Raw genomic sequence first — 24238 nt, 5'->3', positions numbered from 1 at the left:
TAATTTTCTGGGTTCTACAGTCCAAAAGATAGTATTTGCTAGCAACGTAACTAAGTCCATGAAATGGTTACATGAACACGGACTGAATAGCTTAGACTGTGTTACTGAGAGAACCTGTGTATTAGTACGTAATCCTGAGATTTGCAAGTTTGAGAACAGGCAACCTGGTAGTCATGGATTTTGATGCTTCTTAGAGACACAATATTGGCCTAGATGGGTCTCTGATCTGACACAGTGAAATACAAATGTGTGTTTTCACAAAGGGGCCCTCAGCTTTCACTATCATGAAAAAAACACAGCATTTAATTTTTTGACACGCAATTCTATGTCAGTAAACATTTCAGGCTTCTGGAAGCATTACAATAATCGTTTTACCAGCAAACTAATATGTACAACGTAATGCCTTAAGTATAACATTGTTAAATCATAATTATTTACACAATATGAATTAGTAGCATTTGTAAAGATTTTCTACATAGACACTGAATAGATCAAATTCCTGAGGCTCATTGAAATATTAGATAGTAAGCTGAGATTCATTCCGGGGCTTCATTCAAAGCTTGAGAGTCATTCTGTCTTTCTGTGATCATTGTCAAGTTAGTAGAGACTAGGGCAAGTCACAGCACACAACGGAGGCTTTGCTGATTTCAGGAAACCCAATTTCCCAGCAAACCAAATTGCTCAACCTTTGAAGGAGGGAAGAGTCCACCCCTCACCATTACCCACTGAATCCTTTCATTTTATTCTTCACATGGAAAACCTAGCATCTTAGCTCACAGTCACCATGAGCACTGTCCATATTTTACTACTCTCCCTTGTGTTTCCCTACTATAATCTGCTGGTGGTAGATACTGTGGCCGGGATGAGAGGAAGCAGTAACAGGAAAAGAATGGATATGTTTCCTAGAAGTCACTTTCCTAGAAGTCAAATTCACACAGCCAATTTCACTAAAATGCTTCATTTCCATTCACTGCATAATTAATAGCAGAAGTAGAAAACAAAATTGCCGGATTTGAGTTTTATTTCCTGTCTACATTCTTGGTCTCTTCCTGGTGAAAATGCTGCATTCATTTTTAGTGACCCAAACAGGAAGAAAGGGAAAGGGAAACCAAATTCCACCAAAGAATGTCACCAAAGAAATCATTCAGGTATCACGGGGACTATTTTAACATACAGGCATATTTGCATATGAGATATTTGCCAAGAACAAAATTAAAGAATGAAATAAATGATTTCCTCACCTCTTATGAGAAAGAACTGAAAGTAGAAAAGTTAAAAATACGCGAGACTTACAGAAACTTCTAGCAACTTCACCTGTCCAGAAGTTATTCATTATCGCACAATTAAATCAGATCCATGTATTTTCAGTGAAGACTCAAATGAGGCATAAATCTACACAAATAAATTCACCACCCATACAGGGGGGAAAAATCAACATAAAAATGGTATTTCAATTTACTTTTTAGGATAGTCTATCTAGTAACAGACAATTTTAGGTTTAGATAAAGTATATGAAAAATACAGATTTTTGTTTTCAATGGTATCCATTTTATGGTTAACATTAGTTTTAGGAACAAAAGCCAATGATACTATTACATGATTAGCAACACAGAGGAAAGCAAAAAAAAAAAAAAAAAAAAAAAGGAAAAAAAAGAAATGTCCATTTTTCTATGAAGCACATCATATGACTTTCCATACGACATCAAATTCAATATCGCTTTATGAATCTTAGAAAATGCAGTCCCTAATATCTGACTTTTAATATATACATATAATGTTATTTCTAAGATGTTTTTACCTTACCTACATAGGTTGGTAAAGTCTCTTTTTCCCCATCTACCAGTCACATCTGCAGCTCAAACATTTCCTTCCAAAAGAGGAATTAAGGCCAAGCAAGACAAAGAATTTGCTGATACACATATGTCACCCTAAGAATTTTCCTTACAAAGTCTCCACACCCAATTTAATTACTTCCCTACTGTAAAAACACTTTCCATCTACATTTATTCTAATCTTTTCATATCCAAAACCAACACACTATAAAGCCAGCTAAATAAATGAATTATATTAGCTTTACGTTCCAAGTGAGGCAGCACTTTATAAGGCAGCGGGTCTCCAGCTTGCATGCATTTTATGCTGATGCAGTATTTCATTTGGAGCTCAGTTCTTTACTTTAGATTTGTTTACAGTAGAATTATCTAGCCCCAGGCTTTAAATCTCAATCTGCATCAATCAATCTCTCTCTCCTTTCTCTCGGTCTCTCTCTGTTTCTCTGTCTCTTTCTCTCTCTCACACATACACACAGGGGAGGGAGAGACAGAAAGAGAATACAGAAAGGTTTGTGGTTCCTAATAAGCACAAAAGAATGTAGTCATATATGTATATTGCTAAAGCGACACTGCCTAGTGTCTGTAATAAAGACATTTTGGTATGTGTGTGTGGGGGTTTTAATAGGTGATAAAAAGTGAACTTCAGTACATGTATATAATAAATACTATTTTTGGCATTCTTAGATTTGTTGACTATTCAGTAAGTTACTGTAGCCTGTACAGAATATTTTACATATTTTTATTCTCTTGGTGTTCCATCACTGCATTAACTAAGTGCCAGTTTTGGTACTCCAATACCTCATACCCATGAATAAATACAGAATTCAAGAATAGTCATGTCTGTATGTTACGGACGTTTCTAGGGTGTGGAAATTGTCTCCTGCACCAGAAGTTAGGAGAGGAGACCAGTCAAGATCAAAATGTGTAGGCAACCTTGAACCAGTAAATGATCCTCAGTCATCTTGAAGGTCCTTTCCATTTTGTGTTTTAGTAAGTAAGGACTATTTGTTTGATTTTCATGTTAAAAGCTTTCGAGTCATTAGATACTGATTTGCCTAATTTTACCTATTTATATTACAAATTGGGAAACTTTTTAGAAGCAGCTAATTTGTGGCAACCACTTCCTTGTTTCCAGGAAGTACAGATAGCTTTCAATTAATATATATTATACATTATATTTTATATGCTAATATAATAATTATATTATAAAATAATATAATATATGTAAATAGTGTTTTAAAAATAACCCTTATTTACCTTAAAAACAATATTGTACTTTTAAGGCCTTATAAGCCAGGATTTGACAAAAAAAAAAAAAAAAAAAAAAAAGAATGATCTAATTCTGGTTTAAATACACTGAGCTACAAATTCTGTTTTTCCTCTATGTTACTGAAAACAATTGTGAAGAAAATCAGTTTGGTGGCTTTCTGCTTATTTAAAACTTATCTTAGCATAACACGAGGTCCAAAAATCCTGAGTGGACTTATGGGTAAAACATTTTAATATGAAATATTAAGAAGGATGATGATATTGCTGTTTTTTTCCTACTAAGCCTTAAGATCAGCTTTGCAAAAATTATCTAATTACTTAAATAACAAGCCCTAGGTAGGTCACTCAGGAAGGTCAGCAAAATGACTAGAAAGGAAATGCTCACAAGGAGTTGAGTTTGGGCCTTTCTCTCTCTCCATGAGCCCTGGAATTACTCTGCTCTGTAGGAAAAACTGGAATGGTTCACCCATTTCTTCAGGCTCCAACAAGGTAAAACTCCTTGGTTATATTTTGATCCCTAATTATAAAGGACAAAGATCAAAATGCCAAAGAACACATGTCAAAAAGTCCTCTATCCTGTTATGTACTCTTGATGGTCCAGAAGAAAAGACCGTTTATAACCATTTTAATATAATAGGTCTAGGGATTAATTATAGGAATATCACACTGCATAAAACAGAGGTGGTGTAACTCAAACTGAAAAGGTACTGTACATAATATATACTGGTTCTCCAAAAAGGATATACGGTGGCCATTAACTTTTTACCTAGATCTGTCCTGCTGTATTAGAGCAATAAAATCACTACTTACATCATGCATTGAAGCAAGTAGGACAAAATAAATGAGACCCATCTCACCATTAAATACAAATTTCCTGACGCAATAAGCTAGTTTATATCATCAATATCGTATTCTGGATATGTTTATTATTGTAATGGTACCTACAATACTTTTCTTTCTCCATTTAAAATTCAAGCCTGGATTTGAAGTGAACACGTGTAGGCCTGAAAACATCTGTTGGGTATCTGAACCAAACACACAGACAATTACACGGTGCTAAATTCCTGTAGGCAATGGTCTGAGCACTTTGTTGCATCATTTCTACAGGCTCCAAATAACCAAAAAGAGAGTGCCAAGTCGATTTTGATTTTTCCAATTTGAGAGCATTCTCAAAATCTAGCAATGTTTTATTGAAAAAAAATATTGTAGTTCTACTGGTAAACACAGATTTTTTGAAGCTGTGGAATCTCTGGAAGAATTTCACATGTGAAAATACATTATAAGAAAAGATCAAGAAAAAGGAAGCTGAACTCAAATAATGAATGTGAAGGGACAGTGTTTTCCAGTGTTTCTAGAGCTGTCTCTACTATTGTTCTTTAACGGTGACTTCAATCAGAATCCTTTTTATTCATGTTGCGATTAATGGTACCCTTGCCAATATGAAATGTAGCTTGCATAAAGAAAAGTTCTTTGGACCTCAATGCTTCAAATCACAGTTGTATCTGGAGTATAACATCTGACTAGTTCTCCAAAATTGCCATTTCCCTTAGTGGAGTCTTGACTTCTATCTTACAGTACCTGGAATTCTGAGGTTCTGAAGCATCTGATTCTGTGCACGTTTTCTTTACCTGTAAGAAAAGAAAAGAGCGCGAGTTATTTTCCTGTGAAAATACAACTTCCTCGCTCAGGTTCGCACACTTGTTAAAGTGGATACAGCCCTGCCCACCGAGATCTCCATAAAATAATCTCCACATTTTACAAGGGCAGCACGCGGGGCTAAATAGTGTAGTTCATTATTATCCCATGATCAGCTGCCAACGGCACTTCCCTGGACTCCGTAAGTATGTAAAATGTTCAGTCAAAATGGCTTGGGACTAGCTTAACTAGGAACAAAGAAACCAAAGAACCAGGTTTCCCACTTAGGAACAAGAAAGCCATACTGTTCTCAATTCACTGAGAAATGTTTTTCCAATTGATATCACTTCTGTCCCCTACCACAGTGCACAATAATAAACACCAGGTTCTGGGGCAAAGTATGGTGTTAGCTAAAACATTCACATATTAATTTTCATTTTCTCAATCCGGTGGCTGTATGTTTTCTATATTTCTCAGCATATCAATTAAGTTCCAGCATTGCTCACAGACTTCTCACATATATTTGCAGTATATTTTGCAGGCTATATTTCAACTTTGCGGTTTTTAGGCCACAAAAGGTAAAGAACGAAAATGACTTTTGCTTCCAGGACTTGCTACCCATTTCTGGACAACAGTGGGTGCTACATTCTCTAAAAGAAGGTAAAGCAAAAATCCATGGTCTCTCATAATTTAACTTCAAGCACAGATATTTTATCTAACTACTATGGACTTCAGGGTATATTATACGCAAAGTAGACGCTATTTCAAAAATTCCTTAGTTAATACAGAGCATGAACAATACACATTTCCAAGTCTACCGTTACATACTCTGGGTGTTTATACTGTGATAGTCCATCTGTGCCACCTACGAAATCCAAGACGTTTTAAATTCTAATACATAGCTTGGAAGTGAAAAGTAAGTCCACTAAAAGTACACGGTGGGCACATACCCTGGTGGGCACATACCCTGTGTGTCAACTGTGATACAAATGGCAACGCTTGGGAGTAAGTTTTGAATTTTAAAGATACAGTATTGTCTTTCCAGCTCATAAAGTAATTCTTTCCTCCTCTGACTCGGAATACTCAAAAAACAAATACATAGGGGCGCCTGGGTGGCTCAGTCGGTTAAGCGCCCGACTCTTGGTTCCGGCTCAGGTTATGATCTCAGCGTCGTGAGACCAGGCCGTGTCAGGCTCCCCACGAGCTTGCTTGGGATTCTCTCTCTCCCTCTCTCTCTCTGCCCCTCCCCTGCTTGCTCTCTCTTTTTCTCTCAAAATAAATAAACATTTTTTTAATCTTAAAAAAACACATAAAAAAACTCCCACACTTCCAAAAACCCATGTTTTTTGCTTTCATTGCTAAGCCAAGGCATTTTCATGATCTGGGAAATCAATTCTTTTTCTTGCTTGATTAACCACGCTCTCTTCTGCATCCTGCATACACATTTACACAATATGAAACTAAAACCGTTGAGCAAAGAGATTATCCTTCCTTTCCTAGCATATAACATTTTCTATGCTCTTGACATGGAACTCAGCACCATGAGGTAAAGAAATGCTTTCAAGATTAATTAAAGAAGAGTTAAAAAAAGGAATACTTTTCTTAAAATATAAAATTTACTATGAAACCCACATAAAGTCTTATGTCCACTAAAACTTGTCAAAACAATTTTTTTTTTAAGGGAAGGCCACCAGAACAAAAAAACCTTTATTTCCCACTGGTTCCTTCCCATGATTCCTCACCAGAAACTACACGAGTTGTCCAGGGAGTATGCAGAAATCCCCTCAAAGTCAATGTTATTTTCCTCAAAACTATGCTGACTGGACTTTGCACCTGGCTGAAGAAGTTCCAGACCATCCTAGCGAACTACACATACACTCCCGAGAGTCAGAACCAGATGACTTCCTGTAGTTTAATAAACAAAGAATTTTTTTTAATACCCATGGCTTTATAAGACCGCGTTCTCCAAATAATTAACCATACAGTTCTGATGTTTTAAAATTTATCCTCAAAGTGGTAATTATAACGGCAGGGAACACATCTACTGATTACCTACTATCTAGTACCCACTGAGTCTCAGATTCAGAGCTAACACTTAATACGTATGTGATGAAAGACTGAAGTACATACAGACAGTCTTTGTCAATACATACTGTTACAGCTGTAAATTCCACAAAGTGATTTTTTTTTTCAGGTTTCATTCATTTGTTCCTGGTCAAATGGGGGAAGAGTTAATACTTAGAATCCTGCCGTGTGAAACGTCTATGCAGTGTTAGGACTGCAGTATGAAAGGTCTACGCAGTGCTATGGGTGCTCAGAGAACAATCTACCTCAGCCAAAGGAAGATGGGGACAGTAAAAACGGAAGTGACTTCTCAACTGAGTCCTAAAAGGTAACGTCTTCCAAGACTGTTTGGAGAAAGATATTTCAACATCATGGGATATGCCAGAGGCATCCTATTATAAAGACCTTATATATGGCAAAGAATTCAGAATTTAATCTTTGAATTGAACACTTCTAAAAGAATACGTATTAGAGATGATGTAGAAGATAGTGTGGAAGGGGGACAAGGTGAGGGCTGAAGAGACTAATGCAACAGGAGAGAAAGTTTAAGTTCTATGAAAACAGTGATGGCATTGACCTTGCACATCACTACATCCCTCGCCTTGAGCAGATGCTCCCTGTTATGGTCTGAATGCTTGTGTCCCCCCCCCCCACCCCAGAATGCATATGTTGAAATCCCAACCCCCTGGGATGAAGTGGGGCCTTTGGGAGGTACTTAGGTCATCAGGGTGGAGCCTTTATGAATGGGATTGATGCTCTCATGAAGGAGACCCCACAGAGCTCCCTAACCTTTCCACCATGTGTGGACAAAGTGAGAAAGCACTTTGCAGGCTGTCACCATTTGACAATAACCACAAAAGCAGGCTGTCACCACATGACCATGCTAGTACCTTGTTCTTAGACCTCCAGCATCCAAAACAGACAGAAATAAATTTCTGTTGTTTATAAACTACCCAGTCTGTGGTATATTTTGTTATGGCAGCTCAAATGGACTCACACGCTCCCCAAATCCTGGCTTACTAAGTGGATCACATTCAATCCATTGGTGAGAGATGGTGAAGATCTAAATTAAGAGCCATGAGGACAGAGTTGAGAGGATGTTTCTGGCAGATATTTCTGAGACAGAATTGACAGAATCCCCGGTTACTGACTGAAGCAAAGTATAAAGAAGAACATGATCTGATCTTTTAACCTGTCTTTGAAAAGACATTTTAATAATGCCAAAGAACAACAAAGATGTTAACTTGTAACTTTTGTTAAATACTTCAAAACCCTGTTATTTCTGAACCCATAGAGAAAAAAGTTAAATGAATCATTAAAAAACTTACGTCTATTGTGTCTTGATCACAGAACTAGGGGGAAAAGAGATAGTTTTATCTAAACATGAACACACTCTCCCATCTGAGAGATCAACAACGCTTCATTAAATGGTGGCTGCTAAAGTAGGTATGCTACTGGAGAAAGAATATCCTTACAGAATATATTCTGTCGCCAAGATCACCAATTTAGTTTTGAATTTGTTTCTGAACAAAGTTGAAACAAGGAGGCCAAGAAATGAGGCAGAATTTCATGCCCATTATTTAAATCCAAATCCTAGTTTTCATAAGACACACAAGGAGGTGGGCAAAAACATGCCAAGAAGAAAAAAATGAATAGTGTTAAATGCATTTAATAGGCTGCACTAATGTGAATTTTAACCCTACTTAACATTATGAAAGTACATGCAGAATCAAAGCAAAATGAAAAAAGAATTACAAGTTTGTTTTAAGAAAATAACTATTTAGTATGTAATTAACATAAAAATATCAAAACACTAACTTTTTAGAATGAATGAATGAATAATAGCTCAAAGTTCTAAATTTTTATTATATATGAGGCACAACGCTTAGCTAGATACTATTTTTCCCCAGTTCATAGAGGATAACACTGAGAACCAGAAAGGTTAACCTGCAAGCAAGCTGTGTAGTAAACTTCAAATCCAGATATATGAAGGCATGTTAATCAGTACGCTAAGAACCTAAAATTCATAAATATACAACCTAAAACGTTTAAAATGAAGTTCAAAACATCTTGCTATTTACAAGTTCAATTTTTACTAATTCATAATAATGATAATCGCTGCCGTTTATTAAGCAATTATTTTTTTTTTTCCTACTCACTACGCTGGACTATGTATATGTGTAATCTCATTTAATCTATGAAGACAGGTATGATGGGCACATCATTAGTGTTCACAAATGAGAACACGAAGGGCTCAAAGAGGTTAAACGACCTGTCCAATGTCCCACAGCTAGCACTAACAGGGACGGAATTAGAACTGAAGCCTATACATCAAGCCTTTCTCTCTCTCCTAGGCCAGATTTGCCACTTGTTTTTATTAGGTGTTTTAAAAACTAACAGTTGAAACTAACATCCCATGGAAAAATGTTTAAAGAACCTACTAGTTATCTCTGAAATACGGTAACCGTTGAAGGAATCTTTTAAACTGGACTACTGAAGTTACCTGTTTTCACCAAGCACTGGTAACATTTCACGTCCATATATGCGAAGTGAAATGGAGTTTTGAAGAAATTATCCAAATACCTCTAGCATCTAGCCATGTTACCAACACCCCACCCACTCCAAAAAAGGGCTACCGTGAGAAACAACCTTTGTGCTTTTGTTGGTGTTTTTCGTCTGAAATAAACAGGATCTGTTCATTCAACAGAGCTTTCCTGAATGCCTTGGGTATTCTAGGTACCGCTGTAGGCATGGAGATGAACCAGACCTGAGCAGTCCAACAGAGCAGCCACTAGCCACATGTGGCTTTTTTTTTAATTTATTTTGAGAGACAGAGAGAGAGAAAGAGAGACAGAAAACGTGACCGGGGGTAAGGGGGCAGAGAGAGGGGGAGAGAGAGAATCCTATGCAGGCGACATGGGGCTTGATTTCATGAACCCGTGGGGGTCCCGACCTGAGCTGAAATCAAGAATCAGATGCTTCACCGAGTGAGCCACCCAGGCACCCCTATGTGTGGCTATTTAGAACCTGTAAGGAACCTAGTCTAAACTAAGATGTGCTGTAAATATAAAAGGCACACAGGATTTCAAAGAGTTAGCAAGAAAAACATGTAAAATATCTCAATATTTTTTATATTGAGAAATGAAATATTTGAGATATAAGAGGTTAATAATTTCCCTTGTTTCTTTTTATTTTTTGAATGCAGCTACTAGAAAATTTAAAATACATATACAGCTTACACCCTATTTCTGTTGAATAAAACTGACTCAGACCAACAAAAACCTGCCTGGTGATCATGCATTCTAATGGGGAAGACATTCAGTACATCTGTAAACAAGTAAACAAAGAATATAATGTCAGAGGTAAGTGCCAAGAGAAAATAAGGCAGAATAAAGGAATAGAGAACACTGGTCAATAATATTACCTTAGTTAGAAAATCATAAAAGTAGGGCGCCTGGGTGGCGCAGTCGGTTAAGCGTCCGACTTCAGCCAGGTCACGATCTCGCGGTCCGTGAGTTCGAGCCCCGCGTCGGGCTCTGGGCTGATGGCTCAGAGCCTGGAGCCTGTTTCTGATTCTGTGTCTCCCTGTCTCTGCCCCTCCCCCGTTCATGCTCTGTCTGTCTCTCTCTGTCCCAAAAATAAATAAAAAACGTTGAAAAAAAAAAAAAGAAAATCATAAAAGTAGTTCTAATTCACAATACCATTCATCCTTCAAGTTTTTTAAGGTGGTATGTATATAAGTAACATAAATTGTACTTTTTAAATGAATTATAAAGAATGTAGGATTTGTTGAGAGAGTAATCAATATTGCCAATGTCTGGAAAATATATGTAGAATGTATCATGTATAGAATGTTTTGCATCATGATTATCATATTCAAGTATAAAAATCCCCTTAAATTTTTAAACATTTTCTAGCCGCTAGGTGCTTTGAGAAGGTTACAATCTTTTCAAGAGAAACAGAATTAACTCATTTAAAAAAAAATTGCAAAGAAGAACAAGTTTCTTTTATCCTATCCATCATCTTCTAAACAGCTGGAACCAATTATTACAATTATTTTCTACTTAATCTTGCTATTTATAAATCCTGAAACATTAAAGATAATAAAAAAAAATAAAACATGGAATAATGGATGATGACATTTTCAAAAGACCTCTTTTGTAACTTCATTTTGTTTGGAAATGAACTTTAATGATTAAGTCTTAGGATATATTATACAGTGATAATAAAGGATCAGTTCTGCAATTATACTCCAATAATTTCATCCAAAGATGAAAATTTCAGAGATGAAAGTTTGCTGATGTAATGAAACTCATTATGCATATTTTTATGGGTGGTATATAAGACAATCTTTATTTCTTCACTGAACTGTGTAGGAAATATAACGTAAATTAGATTTACATGCAGTATGTTTAAGGAAAAAAATGGATTAAAAGACAGAAAAATAAAATTTGTTTTCCAAATGCAAATTATACTATAGATCATTGCATGGAAATTCTTTGTGAACACAGAAAGTGACACAGGATTATTGTCAACCACAAAAATTCAGGTTGCCAACTTTGGTTGTATTTCAAATATAAATACTCTAAATGCAAAAGTGACTGCTGTTTATAAGTAAACAATATTTGTACAAGTACTGTAAAGTATCAATGCCGAGGGTCTGTACACTTTATAAAATGTATTTTTTATGACTGGATTGGATAAAGTTGTAAATAGTTGCCTAATAAAGAAGTATAGGTATCTAACCTCACTTCCTTTACATTCTGACTTAGTGAAAATAAGAAGCTTCCTGAAATATCAACTGTTATGTGTCACTTTTCATTATTTTCTAATACTTAGAAGTTGGAATATCTGAATTCCAAATTACATAATGGAGTGAAAAAGTATTTTCTTATAATTATTCCAGCTGTATCCTGGGAATGTAACTTATGTTTTCATTAAACACATTTTATTTATTTTTATTTATTTTTTAATGTTTATTTATTTTTGAGAGAGGGAGAGACAGAGTGTGAGCGGGTGAGGGGCAGAGAGAGAGGGAGACGCAGAATCCAAAGCAGGCTCCAGGCTCTGACCTGTTAGCACAGTGCCTGATGTGGGGCTCGAACTCAGGAACTACGAGACCATGACTTGAGCTGAAGTCAGATGCCCAACCAACTGAGCCACCCAGGCGCCTTCATTAAATACGTTTTAATTAGATGACCCTTTTTAAAATGTTTAATTTTTTTCATTTAGTTGAACCAGCTGACATTGAGTTTGAAGGGTTTCTTCAGATCATCTTATTCTCAAGTTAGTAGCATTAAATAAATATGAATTAAAATTTGTCCTTTTTAAAATTTTACTCCAGAATGCATACAGTAACAAAACTGACAAAACAGAAAAGTAGGTATATGAATTAACTTTTAAAAATTGAGCCAAAATAATAATAGTTGGAGTATTCAACAAAATATATAATTTTTACTATGGAGGCTTTGCCAAAAATTATTCTAATATTTATTTACTTGGAATAGTCAAACAGAATATATGTTCACTTTGTAAATATAATATTTACAAGTTAATACCACTCTAGAACTTAGCATGGGATGTACACTTTAATGAGATAATCTATGATTATTTGTGCTGCAGAGTAAATGTAATTTATGTTGAGAAGATAAGCATAGAATTGCTATTCTAATAGTCCCATACAGATACAAACTTAGACATTATCTAAATCAGCTTCAACTAAAATGTCTTCACATTCTTCAACCGGACTTATTCTACATTTTTAATACAGGTTACAATTCCTTTTTTGACTTCTAAAAACTTAAAGTATAAAAAAAAACTTTGGAACACAAAGTTGTCACATAGAGTTTTTAAAAAATATACCTGGTTTTTTTTTTAATTTTTTTTTTTAACGTTTATTTATTTTTGAGACAGAGAGAGACAGAGCATGAATGGGGGAGGGTCAGAGAGAGGGAGACACAGAATCCGAAACAGGCTCCAGGCTCTGAGCCGTCAGCACAGAGCCCGACGCGGGGCTCGAACTCACGGACCGTGAGATCATGACCTGAGCCGAAGTCGGCCACCTAACCGACTGAGCCACCCAGGCGCCCCAAAAATATACCTGTTTTTATATGCCCATACAAATTGAGAGATTTTGAAATGAAATGAAATGAAATGAAATGAAATGAAATGAAATGAAATGCCATTTTGCCAAATAGTGGCCAAAACATTAATGACTTGGAGATAGATTTTATAAAAATCTAATTATGAAATAACCTAAATCTACTTTTTATAAAGTGTCATTCTTTCTGAGAAACAAAAACTTGGCTGCTCTAAAATTCACAGATTTCTGAAATCCTTTTCATGGAGTTAGGGAAGTTTCTTTACTCTTCCCTTTTCTTAGTAAATCCCTTTTCAACCTCTTTATCATTGCTTCCCCAAGTTCTCCCCTGTAACACCAACTATCATTTCCCCAAAGACCACACTATTTATTTATTACAAAAGTGAGTGAAGTCTACTACAAAACTGGAAGTCTATATCCACCTCAGTTCAAAGAAAAACTGCCATCTCCTTTCTTTAAATGCTATACATAGATAAAGTACAAAGAAACAATTGAATATTCCATTTTTGACTGCAACAGTAAACAAAATAAACACATACACTAAGAATAGGAGGGTTAGAAGGTTAAGAAGTAAAAATCCACAACCAAAAACCTGAAGTAGAAATTATTTTACCCCTCTAGTATTGGACTGTCATGGGCAAGATTTCACTTGATTTCTGGCCTTGAAAGCAGGGGGCCTTCCGGGACCCAGGTTTGGGGGAGGGAGGTTATACAAAATCACCCACTGGGGAGGAATTATATTTAAAAGTAAAAAAATCTTATGGGCTATAACTCTTCATCAACTACAACTGTCACAATAGTATTCACATTATTTGAGAGTTCATTGCAAGGTTGGATAGATTTAAAAAGCAACTTAGTAACAATGACTCAGGGAAACAAAGCATAATTATATATGTACAACATAGAAGTATTAAATCAAATGTCAAACCTCATATGCTTTTAGAGTTTGGAAGCACATTTTCTCCTTAATTATGCCATAGTCCTTTGTCACCTGCCATAAACTCTACATACCCTGTATGAAATACCCAGGAAAATTTCAAACTCCTTCTAAAGGTATGTTTTTTGATTATTACCCAATAGGGACTATATCAAAGGTAACAAAGTACTTAAAATGCCACAAAAGGAACCATAAGATGCCTTAACATATCAGGTTACAGTACATATGAAAGTTTTTCCCCTCCAGGTTTGGAAACAAGACTAGATTGATTGTTCAACGATGATACTTTGCCTAAATATGATAGATGAGTCTTAAAAGGAAATTTTTTGTCTTACAAACGTTGATTATAAACATCTAAGAGATATTTACCCATAGATCAATCTTGGTCTCCTCTATACATTTTGTTTACATGTTTCTTTGCAGTCATGGGTGTCACAAGGCAGATAAAACAACAAAAAGGCAAAGTAGAATTATCAATTCCAAACCAAGAACTAGTAATCAACGAGCATAACGTTAATTTGGTAGAAGCCGCTGCAATCGAATTCAAATTGCTGACTCTATGGTACATTTTCTCAATAAGCCAGGAGAGAACAATTTTACTGATACTAAATATAAAAATCTTAGCTTTAGATTTCCCTCTGTTCAAGATTTATGAATTCACACAAATAATGCTTTAAAAATAATCTTAGAATTCACCCTATTTCCCTAGATGGAGAAGTCTTGCTAATGTTTTTGGCAATGTCTTCTACATCTTTCTGCGGTCATTCCCCACCCCCCACCCTTTTCTTAGATATTGGAATGTTTTGGCCACAAGGTTAAGAAACACTTCCCCATTTATCATGACCTGCCAAGCACGTCAGGCCCCTAGACAACACAGCCCTTTACCACTTAACAAATTCAGCTCATCTTAGCCATGAAACTTCAAAAGAATTTGGCCACAGGCATAGATTAGCTATCATTTGTTTTGCAGCATAAATATCAATCATTGTGTAACACACTCTAGTGCACCTAACATCATCTGCCCGTTAGGTATAGCTGATAGCTAACCTTTTCGACTTGAATGATAACTAACATAGAGATAATCCAGTTTATTGATATATAATTGTAGAATAGATAGGCAATCATTTTAGTAAAAGCTTCTGTTAAAATCTTAGTTTGAAATGTATAAACTCTAAAAGATATTTTAAGTTAGTACATACTTTCCTAATATGCCCAAAGGTATCATAATAACTTAAAGAAAACTGATGCAACCTTTAACTTTAAAAACAAATTAATGTTTCAGATTCTGTGTCTCCCTCTCTCTGACCCTCCCCCATTCATGCTCTGTCTCTCTCTGTCTCAAAAATAAAGGTTAAAAAAAAATTAAAAAAAAAAATAAAAACAAATTAATAGATAGAACATATGCAATAAAATGTTAAAGGCAATTTTAAATTGAACAGCATATATCTGTAAATTAATTTGAAGATTAGTGCACGTATGGTGTAAATATACTTCTTGCACAGTATATTGATAAAGAGTTCTATTTTCAAATTGTGTAAATTTTAAATTCTTGATCTCCCATAAAATGAAAACGTTTTTTATAAAGAGAAAATCTTGGGATGTTGGTTGGCATCAAGCTTTTTATTTTTTATTTAAACTATATACACTAATAAAAAAAATATACTGTGTGGCATGATTCATTTTAATCATATATTTTTTACAACATTTTGGCAACGTTTTTCAGTTTTGAAATTGAAAGTAGTTTTCTATTAAAGCCATCTTGTATAACCATTTTTATAAATAGCTTATAAATCACCTTTCCTTAAGTTTTAATCTTAAAATGAAATTCCTCCTTAGCAGAATTCATAAAACACAGACTGTAACATAATTTCCACACTGAAAAACACAAATTATGTGATTTCTGTCTGAGTAGATTTTCTATCGAATTAAATGCACATTTTAATTACTTGCAGGCTAAGAGCATGAGACAAAACAGTTTCGTGTGAAACATATTTCACACGTACAAATATGTGATAAGAAATATTCTCATTAACTGTGTAATTTCAAATAAAAACTAAGCAATTTATTGTAAGTCTTTTTTAAATGTAGAAGTTCATGCCTTAGATGGAAGTGAAATTTAGTCAGGTAACTTCACAACTTCTGTGGTCCTAAATATTAATGTATCATAAGGAATGGAGAACAATCTATGGTCTCAAAGTAAAATGGAACCACACCGTGGTTAAACTCAAGGGTTAAAGAGGAAAGGAATTATAGATTAGGGCTATCTGTAGTGAAGGTCTCATTCTAGGTAAACCTAATAAATAATTGAAATGTACTTACGATTTTTTCCTCTTTGACCTCAATTAAAATGGCTCTGTGAGAGCAGGTTCTAAGGACAATTTATCCTGGTTTCCTCAATACACACTTATGAAGTCATCTGGCTTTTGTATTTCTTCAACAGCTGTATTACCTTCAAAATTGGCTTGCACCATTTCCCCAAAGCAAAATGTAAGTCTCCCCTGGACACACACAACCACCTTCCTTCTGCGGGTGGCTGTGAGCTTGAAAAGTCAGATCGTGTAATTTTCAAAATTTTAACAACAGTAATTTTATAAAGGACTTAAGAGGAAGAGAGAGAAAAATCAAAGTAGAGATTTTTTAAATTGCCTTTTCTCTCTGTTGTCCTTTTGCTCTCTCTCCCTCCCTCCTGCCCTCCCTCTCTCCTTCCTTCCCTCCCTCTCCCTGAGAAGTTATAACACAAAGCATTATAGATTATTGGTATCTGTTTCTGTCGCCATTTTGGTAAGTGATAGTTTAGTAGTGTAGAAAATTTTGGTGAAAAACGAACACTCAAAAAGCAAACTAAGGTAGGATAACATCATTGTTCAATTAGACGGGGTTTCAGAAAATAGTAACTGCAATCAAGAAAAGAAGGAGGAAACCGGATAGCGTGGACTGATGCTCAGTAGACCCTGGAAACCAAACTGGAAAACTTATTGGCTGTGATAATTCATTCTCTCTTTCTTCAAACAGGTTCCCTAAACAATCTAACTCTGGCAGTAAATCAGGGGCCACAGACACTTGGAGGACATTTTCTCCTCCTGAATTGTGTTTTTCTCACAAGAATAATAAAACAGGACTAACAGAGCAAGGCTTTCCTTGGTGGTCTTGAGTGAAAGAATTCTTTTAGATTTCGGAAGGATGGTGACAATTCACCCACATTTTAGCCCCTTGATGCAGCAGACACGGCAATTCACGCTCTTTCTTCATGAGATTCCAAGACACAAAAATATATGTAAAGAATCTAAACCAAAGCACACCAAATGCTTCCACATCAAGGTTCTAAATCAAAGTATCTCCTCAGCTGCACATCCAAATGAAGGTAAAACCAACTAGAAACTTAAGATTTTTTTTTAAAGAAGTTAAAATTAAACCTGATTTTACTAGTAGTGTTTTAGGGAAAAAAGCAGAAAACAAAATCCCATACAGAAAAATATTTGCTCTCTTAAAAAATACAAAAACCCGTATCGTTGACATGACTACATCTGAAATCTAATGAAAAATCCAAATTCAGCATACAATTTCAAAACAAAAATAATTATCCGGAAAAAAATGGCCATTCATCTAAATAGATGGTATTAATTTTTTTAAAAATCCTACAGCATGCCCCTATAAGGGAAACTCCTCAAAGTCAACTAGTAACGTTTTCTCATGAAATCTCATCTATTAATTATCAATTACTGCTTCCCCTGCATTTCTCCCAGCATTAACAAAATGTAATTAAGTTTCAAGTAGTAAAAATAAAACATATTTAAAAGTTTCAGCATGTACAGATTAGGGATTTTCTCTATATTGATCTGCTTGCTCAATTTTATGTATATTTCTTCTATCATCCTTGTGCTAAAACTGAGAAAAATCCAAATTACTGTAATTAACATCTTTCTCTGAGATAGAACTGCCTATACTTACACGGATGGCTTACCACATAATATAATAGCAGTTATAATGTTTCAATCAAAAGCTAAATACAACTTACCTCATTTAAAGTCCCCAAACCTGAAACTAAATCCAGTTTTACTTGGAAGTAAGGTGTGTGTGTGTGTGTGAGTGTGTGTGTGTGTGTGTGTGTGTGTGTGTGTGTGTGTGAAGTTCAACAGCCAGTAAATTCCACTCTCCAGTGTGGGTAGAATGAAACCCGGTTGGAGGATTACACAATACTCTGAAAGGCTTACAGTCTCTAACCAACATCCAGGTAGCCTTAAAAACACCTTGCTCTGGAATGAACCCTTCTGGCTCCAGAGGCAGTGCAGTTATTCAGGGTAACTAGGAGGACACCTGGTGAGTAAACACTCCTGGCTCCAGCCGATGGCTCTCCACGCCCTTCTGTTTATGGTAAGATGACGTACCACCACAGGTCACCCCCATGGACAGTGCCTGTCTCTCAGTGGGCACAGATGAGAAGTACAGTATTGATTCTGACTCCCAGGCTGCCAAGCTACAATCCTTGTGACCATTCAGAGCCCACTGGTATAGCTACTCGAAAAGTTAAATCCCTGCACTAAGTTTTCTAAAAGCAAATTTTACTTTAATTTCTTTTAAAGCAAAGTATTTCAGGAGAAGAAATGCCTCATGACAAGTTAAGCACTGGTACTCATTAAAATAAGGATTAAATGAAGACTGGTACTCAATGTCCCAAACCCAACATTTTCGGTTTGTTCATTTTTGGGTTTTTGTTTTTTGGTTTTTGTTTTTTTTAGATGAGGAAGAAGTCCTGTAAATTTTTACTTTCATTATTACATTTCTTCAGGAAGTACAACATTTTCTTCTTCCCTTACACTCAAGTATGCTGACAAAGTGGGAAAATAATTACAGGTATTTTTATGTAATTCATTTTTTATGTATTTTTATGTAAGGTATGGGAAGGGCTGATCACAGTTATAAATATTCACACAGAGGTTATCATTTTATGTAAAATGTCTTCTAAAATAAAGCCGTTTATTTTTAAAAGGAAGAGATATGTTAAGTTCTAATAAAATGAAAAGACAGCTAAATTCAAGAGATAAAGATAATGCAATTAAGTCCATTCTCTGGCACTGAAGCTCCCTTTGTAATTAAAAAAAAAAAAAAGAATTGTTTTCTTTAAAGAAAACAATGTTATGAAACTTTCATCCCTTCACCCTTTAAAAATGTATCTCGCCGATCTCGAAAGACTAAGCTCATTTGGTAAGTTCCTCCTACAATATTTCAATTTGGCATTTACAGGCATTATGGGAATTACCGCCTCCAATTTATCTACATAATTCTGGGATGATTTCTCCCATTTTTCTCCATCTTTACAGCGGGGCTCGAAATGATACACTGAGGCAAAGGGCTCAAGATAGAGACCGACAGCCGACGAATAAGCAGCTCAATCTGAGTGGTTCTCAGGGCCAGTATTTCTTGCAGTCATTTTCGTTTCCAAGGGAGGAATTGAGTGAAAAGCCATTACCTACTTCAGGTTTGGGCAGCAGTGCGGAAACCCCAGTGCCCTCAGGAACTGAGGACGGCGCTGTCTTCCCACGGTGCTGGCTGCTCTCGCTGCAGTGGCTGAGAAACTGGAGAAGCATAAGCAATCCACCTGCAGCACTGGTTCCGCCCAGGTTTTGATGCCACTACAGTATTTACTTGACACAGAGCTGACTGGGCCTATTAGAGTTCATAAAAGGCGCTGATTAGGGGCCCCTGGGTGGCTCAGTCGGTCCAGCGTCTGACTTCAGCTCAGGGCATGATCTCACGGTTCGTGGGTTCGAGCCCCGCGTCGGGCTCTGTGCCGACAGCTTGGAGCCTGTTTTGGATTCCGTGTCCCTCGCTCTCTGCCCCTGACCCACTCATGCTCTGTCTGTCTGTCTCTCTCTCAAAAATAAACAAACATTACAAAAATTACAACAAATAAATAAAATGTGTTGAGTACTTATTTTAGAGGCCCCGTTTTGACAGATTCAGTTCTTCGTTCCCAGTACGGCTGGATCAGTGAAAGTAATGTCATCTTCCCAGCCAGTGCTTAAGTAGTTTAGAGCTTCTTGAGTATTGTGGCATAAATTTGAGTTTTTAATCTCCACGGAATATGCTTCTGAAATGACCGCTCTCTTAACTCTCTTAAGGGACCGTAGTCATTCGATATTTTCTGAAGTCTGAATAGCCCAAGAAACATTCATTGAAGCAAAATCTGTGCCTGTTCTTGTTACAAGAGAGCCCCAATGAACCACGGCTAAAGCCCTAAGAAGGACAAAATAAGTTCTTCGTGAATTAAAGAAGGCTGGCTCGATAGGGGGCAGTGAGAAAGGGTTCAATTAGCAACTTGGGATGAAAACTTTATAAATAAGGGAACTACAAATATGAAAAAAAATGTCATTTGTAGTTACAACTCCTTTTTTTTTTTTTTTTTTTAAGTAGGCTCTGTGCCCAGCGTGGAGCCCTATGCAGGGCTTGAACTCACGACCCTGAGAGATCAAGACCTGAGCTGAGATGGAGAATCAGGTGCTTAAACGGAATGAGCCACCCAGGCGCCCTTGCAACGCTTAAAGAGTACAAATAGCTACAATCTTTCTGATGAAAAATGTAATCTTTATCTCAGCTTACATTAAGGCATCAAAGTGTTCCTAGAATCATAAAAGCAAATGGTATACCATTACTTTACATTGTTTAAACTGAGGAGGGAGATTACATTGATGGGTTTTTAATAACATTTATGAACAGAGATTGTTGAGATGCTCTTCCATCCCCAATGCACCTCTACCAGGGAACTGGAACAAAGAGACAAACCAATCTGTCCAAGCATCTATTCCCCCTCCCGTGAAGCAAAGATTTCCATCGCAGAGTGTCAATGGTATAGTAGCTATTTTTTCAATGTGAACCACCTATTTCTGAGACTTTATCTATCCAATATACTTCGTTTAATAATTGTTTTCATTACCCACAGTTAAAATCAAGCAGATAGCTGTCAATCGATGCAATTATTATGAAATACCCTGTAGGTACAAAGGAATTAATAAAATAGCCCAAATCAAAGGAACTAGAGATCTTTAAAAGCCGGTAGAGCCTTCTCATGGGTAAATATTTGGTTTCCCTTTTATTTTAAAATATTGAAAATGGCGCTTCGATCTCCAACGACTACCTTTCAGTGACTTAAGGGCAATCGGTGAGGACCTGTCCCATGTTCTGATAAACGTGAAACTATCAGGAACCACTGACAGTCAATGCATTACCACAGTGACTTGCACAGTGCTCCTGCCGCGCTGCTATTTAACGCACGGATATCCTTCAAAGTTATATGCAGAATGAGATTAAGATTAGTCAGTCATAACAACCCTTAGGTTTGGCAGAAATCACACCAATTTTTTTAAATCTAGAAAATAGATTGGGGACTGCCACTTAATGGAGTGCATTCTTCACATTTGGAATGTGAATACTCGCTCTCCATAAAATCTTAGCCCAGGGCAGGTGCTTCTGGGCTCCCTGTTCTTTATTTCTTCCCCACTCAATGGCATCATGTTTTGCACATCATCTAGTAATCTATCAAACACCTCCCTCTCCAAAGTTATAAAATATCTCCAGGTCCTTTTATAACATTTCTCTTCATTAATATCTAATTCAATATAAGACAGCTTTATGAGAAGTTCCAAGAAAACATATTAAAAATCAAGGGATAAAACAGAGCCAACATGGGGAAACAAAATAAAAACAAAACCAAACCAAAAGTGCAATCATAGAATTCTGACAACAACTGAAAAATCATAGAGAGGGAAAAGAAAAACAATTTAGAATGTCTGTAGGTATGATAAATTCCCAAATTGCTGGTTTGAAAAAGCCCATATGGAATCAAAACTAAACAGCCACCACAAACTATAACTACCTCCTTAGCTAGGTCACTGATGTGGTATCTACATTGGAATACAGAATCCAATATCTAGGAGTCTATTCTAAAACAAACAGTAAATTATGTCCATGCCATTATAGAACAAATACCAAATAATAATCAGTGCAGTAATTATATTTGCCATTTGATTAATCTTTCTTTTTCTGTTAAGGCTGTCAACCTCCACTATATTCAAGAGCCAAGTGGGTAGTGTCGAGCGAAGCTAGTCAAGTGGAGGTTGGGCTATTGGCAAAGCGCATGACCTTCCCTAAACCATTCAAATTCTGTACTTCCTCCCTAGACAATCATTCACGCATTTTCAGGTCTTAAATGCCATCTGTATGCTGTAGAGTCACAAATTTTCATCACCTCCTGAGATCCATCATCTGGCTTCCAAACTCTCATTCTCCTAATTTATATCTCTCTATAAAGATCTCACGGCCGTATCAAACTTTTATATGCCCACTGCTAGTCTCTATTACTACTCTGCCGATCCTACCTTTACTGTCCAAAATTTTCCATATAAATAAAGCTGGAGTCACTGGGTCCTCCCTTTTCCTCAAACTCTGTATCTAAATTCACCTATGCAGCAGAATTAGACCAGCCTGAAGAACTAACCTCAACCCTGTTCCCCACAGTGTTAGACCAAATCAGCTGAACAAATTTCATAAACCATTGAAGTCAACCTTTAGAGAGCCAAGTGGCTTTATCCTTAAGTTTCTGTATTGACCTTCCCACCTTGTATTCAGACATCGATGAGTCCGACAAGAGGAACTCGAGGGCAAATCCGATATCCTTAATAACCCTGGCCAGTGACTGGAGACTAGGCTGAATACCACCAGGATCAAGGTGACAGTGCTCATTACTTCAGCTAAAATAGGAAATAAATTTCATACCACGTTTTCTAAGTAAAGATAGAGATAATAATGGCCCACAGGATACACACGAATAATGAGTCAGCTACCCCTCCATCAAACTTCTCTGAGTGACCAAGCATAGCTTTATTTTGGATAGAGTTCCACATTTGGCAGGCATATGATCCATGGTCCTTTTTTTTTTTTTTTAATTTTTTTTTAACGTTTATTTATTTTTGAGACAGAGAGAGACAGAGCATGAACAGGGGAGGGTCAGAGAGAGGGAGACACAGAATCTGAAACAGGCTCCAGGCTCCGAGAGGGAGACACAGAATCTGAAACAGGCTCCAGGCTCCGAGCTGTCAGCACAGAGCCCGACGCAGGGCTCAAACTCATGGACCGCGAGATCGTGACCTGAGCCGAAGTCGGCTGCTCAACCGACTGAGCCACCCAGGCGCCCCAATCCATGGTCCTTAAATACTTGAACGTCTCTTATGACATCCCTAACATAAAAGTTCTAAACAAAGCACAGTTCTAAGATATATACAAAGCCCCCACAAAGAAAGTGGTTTTTCCAATACTGGGGGCCCCATCAGCTGGGGACACACAGGTGGGTGGTGCCTCCAGTGTGACTTCTAGGTCAGTTAGTAGGCCATAAGATTCCCAGTTGAGGGGCACCTGGGTGGCACAGTCAGTTAAGCATCTGACTCTTGATCTCAGTTCAGGTCACGATCTCATGGTTCGTGGGTTCAAGCCCTGCATGGGGCTCTATGTTGATGGTGCAGAGCCTGCTTGGGATTCTGTCTCTCCTTCTCTCCGCTCCTCCCCCACTGTGCTCAACGTAAATACATAAACTTAAAAATAAATAAATAAATAAAAAAGATTCCTGGCTCAGCTTCAATAACTGAGTCTAGTTTTGGGGGCTAGTTATCTCAATCTCTGTTTATCCATACCACTAATTCGTGGCATTTATTTGTTGCATGTAGTGAACAATAGCTATGGAAATGATAGGGAAGACATCTAAATGTGTTCATATGTTTTTTTCATGGGGTAGAGGAGTTGGGCCACCTTCCGCTGTTGTTGATAAACTCCTTGGTCAGGTAAAGGGAAATGGTGCTCAAATCACGTCAGAGCCATCTGCCAGGGGATAGCAGAGCCAAAAGTCACTTAAATGCAAGGTGTCTCTAACAGTGTGGGGGAGCCACACTAGGGCAGTTTCCTTCAAGAGGAAGGTTCCAAGAATGGCTGTGAAAGACAAACAAAACCATTGATGTTTATTAAATCACTGTACTTCCCAGGTCTAAGGTTTTCTATCCACAGATTCAGTCACCGCCTTTCTCTTATCACCATAAAATCATGTGTCATGTTCAAGTAGTTCCAATTTCACCTTTTTCTAATCATTCCCTACTTACACAGACCTTTCATCCAGAAAGGTCAAGAGCAAGAGGGCCAAGGCCACTTTTATAAAACTTACAGAGGCCCAAGAGGTCCACTCTATGGAGAATCAGCAAGTAGTTCACTCAATCAAGTGATCAATGTCATGATGAGCTAGGACGATTCAATCCAACAGGACATTTCAAGGGGCTGAACCAGATTAAGTTTGAATCCTCTCTTCCCCCTCTGACCAGGTTGCCACCCAAAGTGTGTACCAAAGAGGATGATCTGGGGTTGCTATCA

The 24238-nt window shown here is 36.9% G+C and overlaps 1 protein-coding gene across 1 annotated transcript in view; it reads right to left on the bottom strand.

Moving 5' to 3' along the window:
* EYA4 (EYA transcriptional coactivator and phosphatase 4) overlaps positions 1-24238 on the bottom strand; it is a 245150-nt gene that overhangs the window by 93224 nt on the left and 127688 nt on the right. The window contains exon 3 of the mRNA XM_049654663.1: positions 4677-4726. Within this exon, the coding sequence (XP_049510620.1) occupies positions 4677-4726 (50 nt within the window). The remainder of the gene's footprint in view (positions 1-4676; positions 4727-24238) is intronic.

The sequence above is a fragment of the Panthera uncia genome, assembly GCF_023721935.1.
Source record: "Panthera uncia isolate 11264 chromosome B2 unlocalized genomic scaffold, Puncia_PCG_1.0 HiC_scaffold_24, whole genome shotgun sequence".
NCBI lineage: Eukaryota > Metazoa > Chordata > Mammalia > Carnivora > Felidae > Panthera > Panthera uncia.
This window is presented reverse-complemented; position numbering and strand designations above follow the sequence as displayed.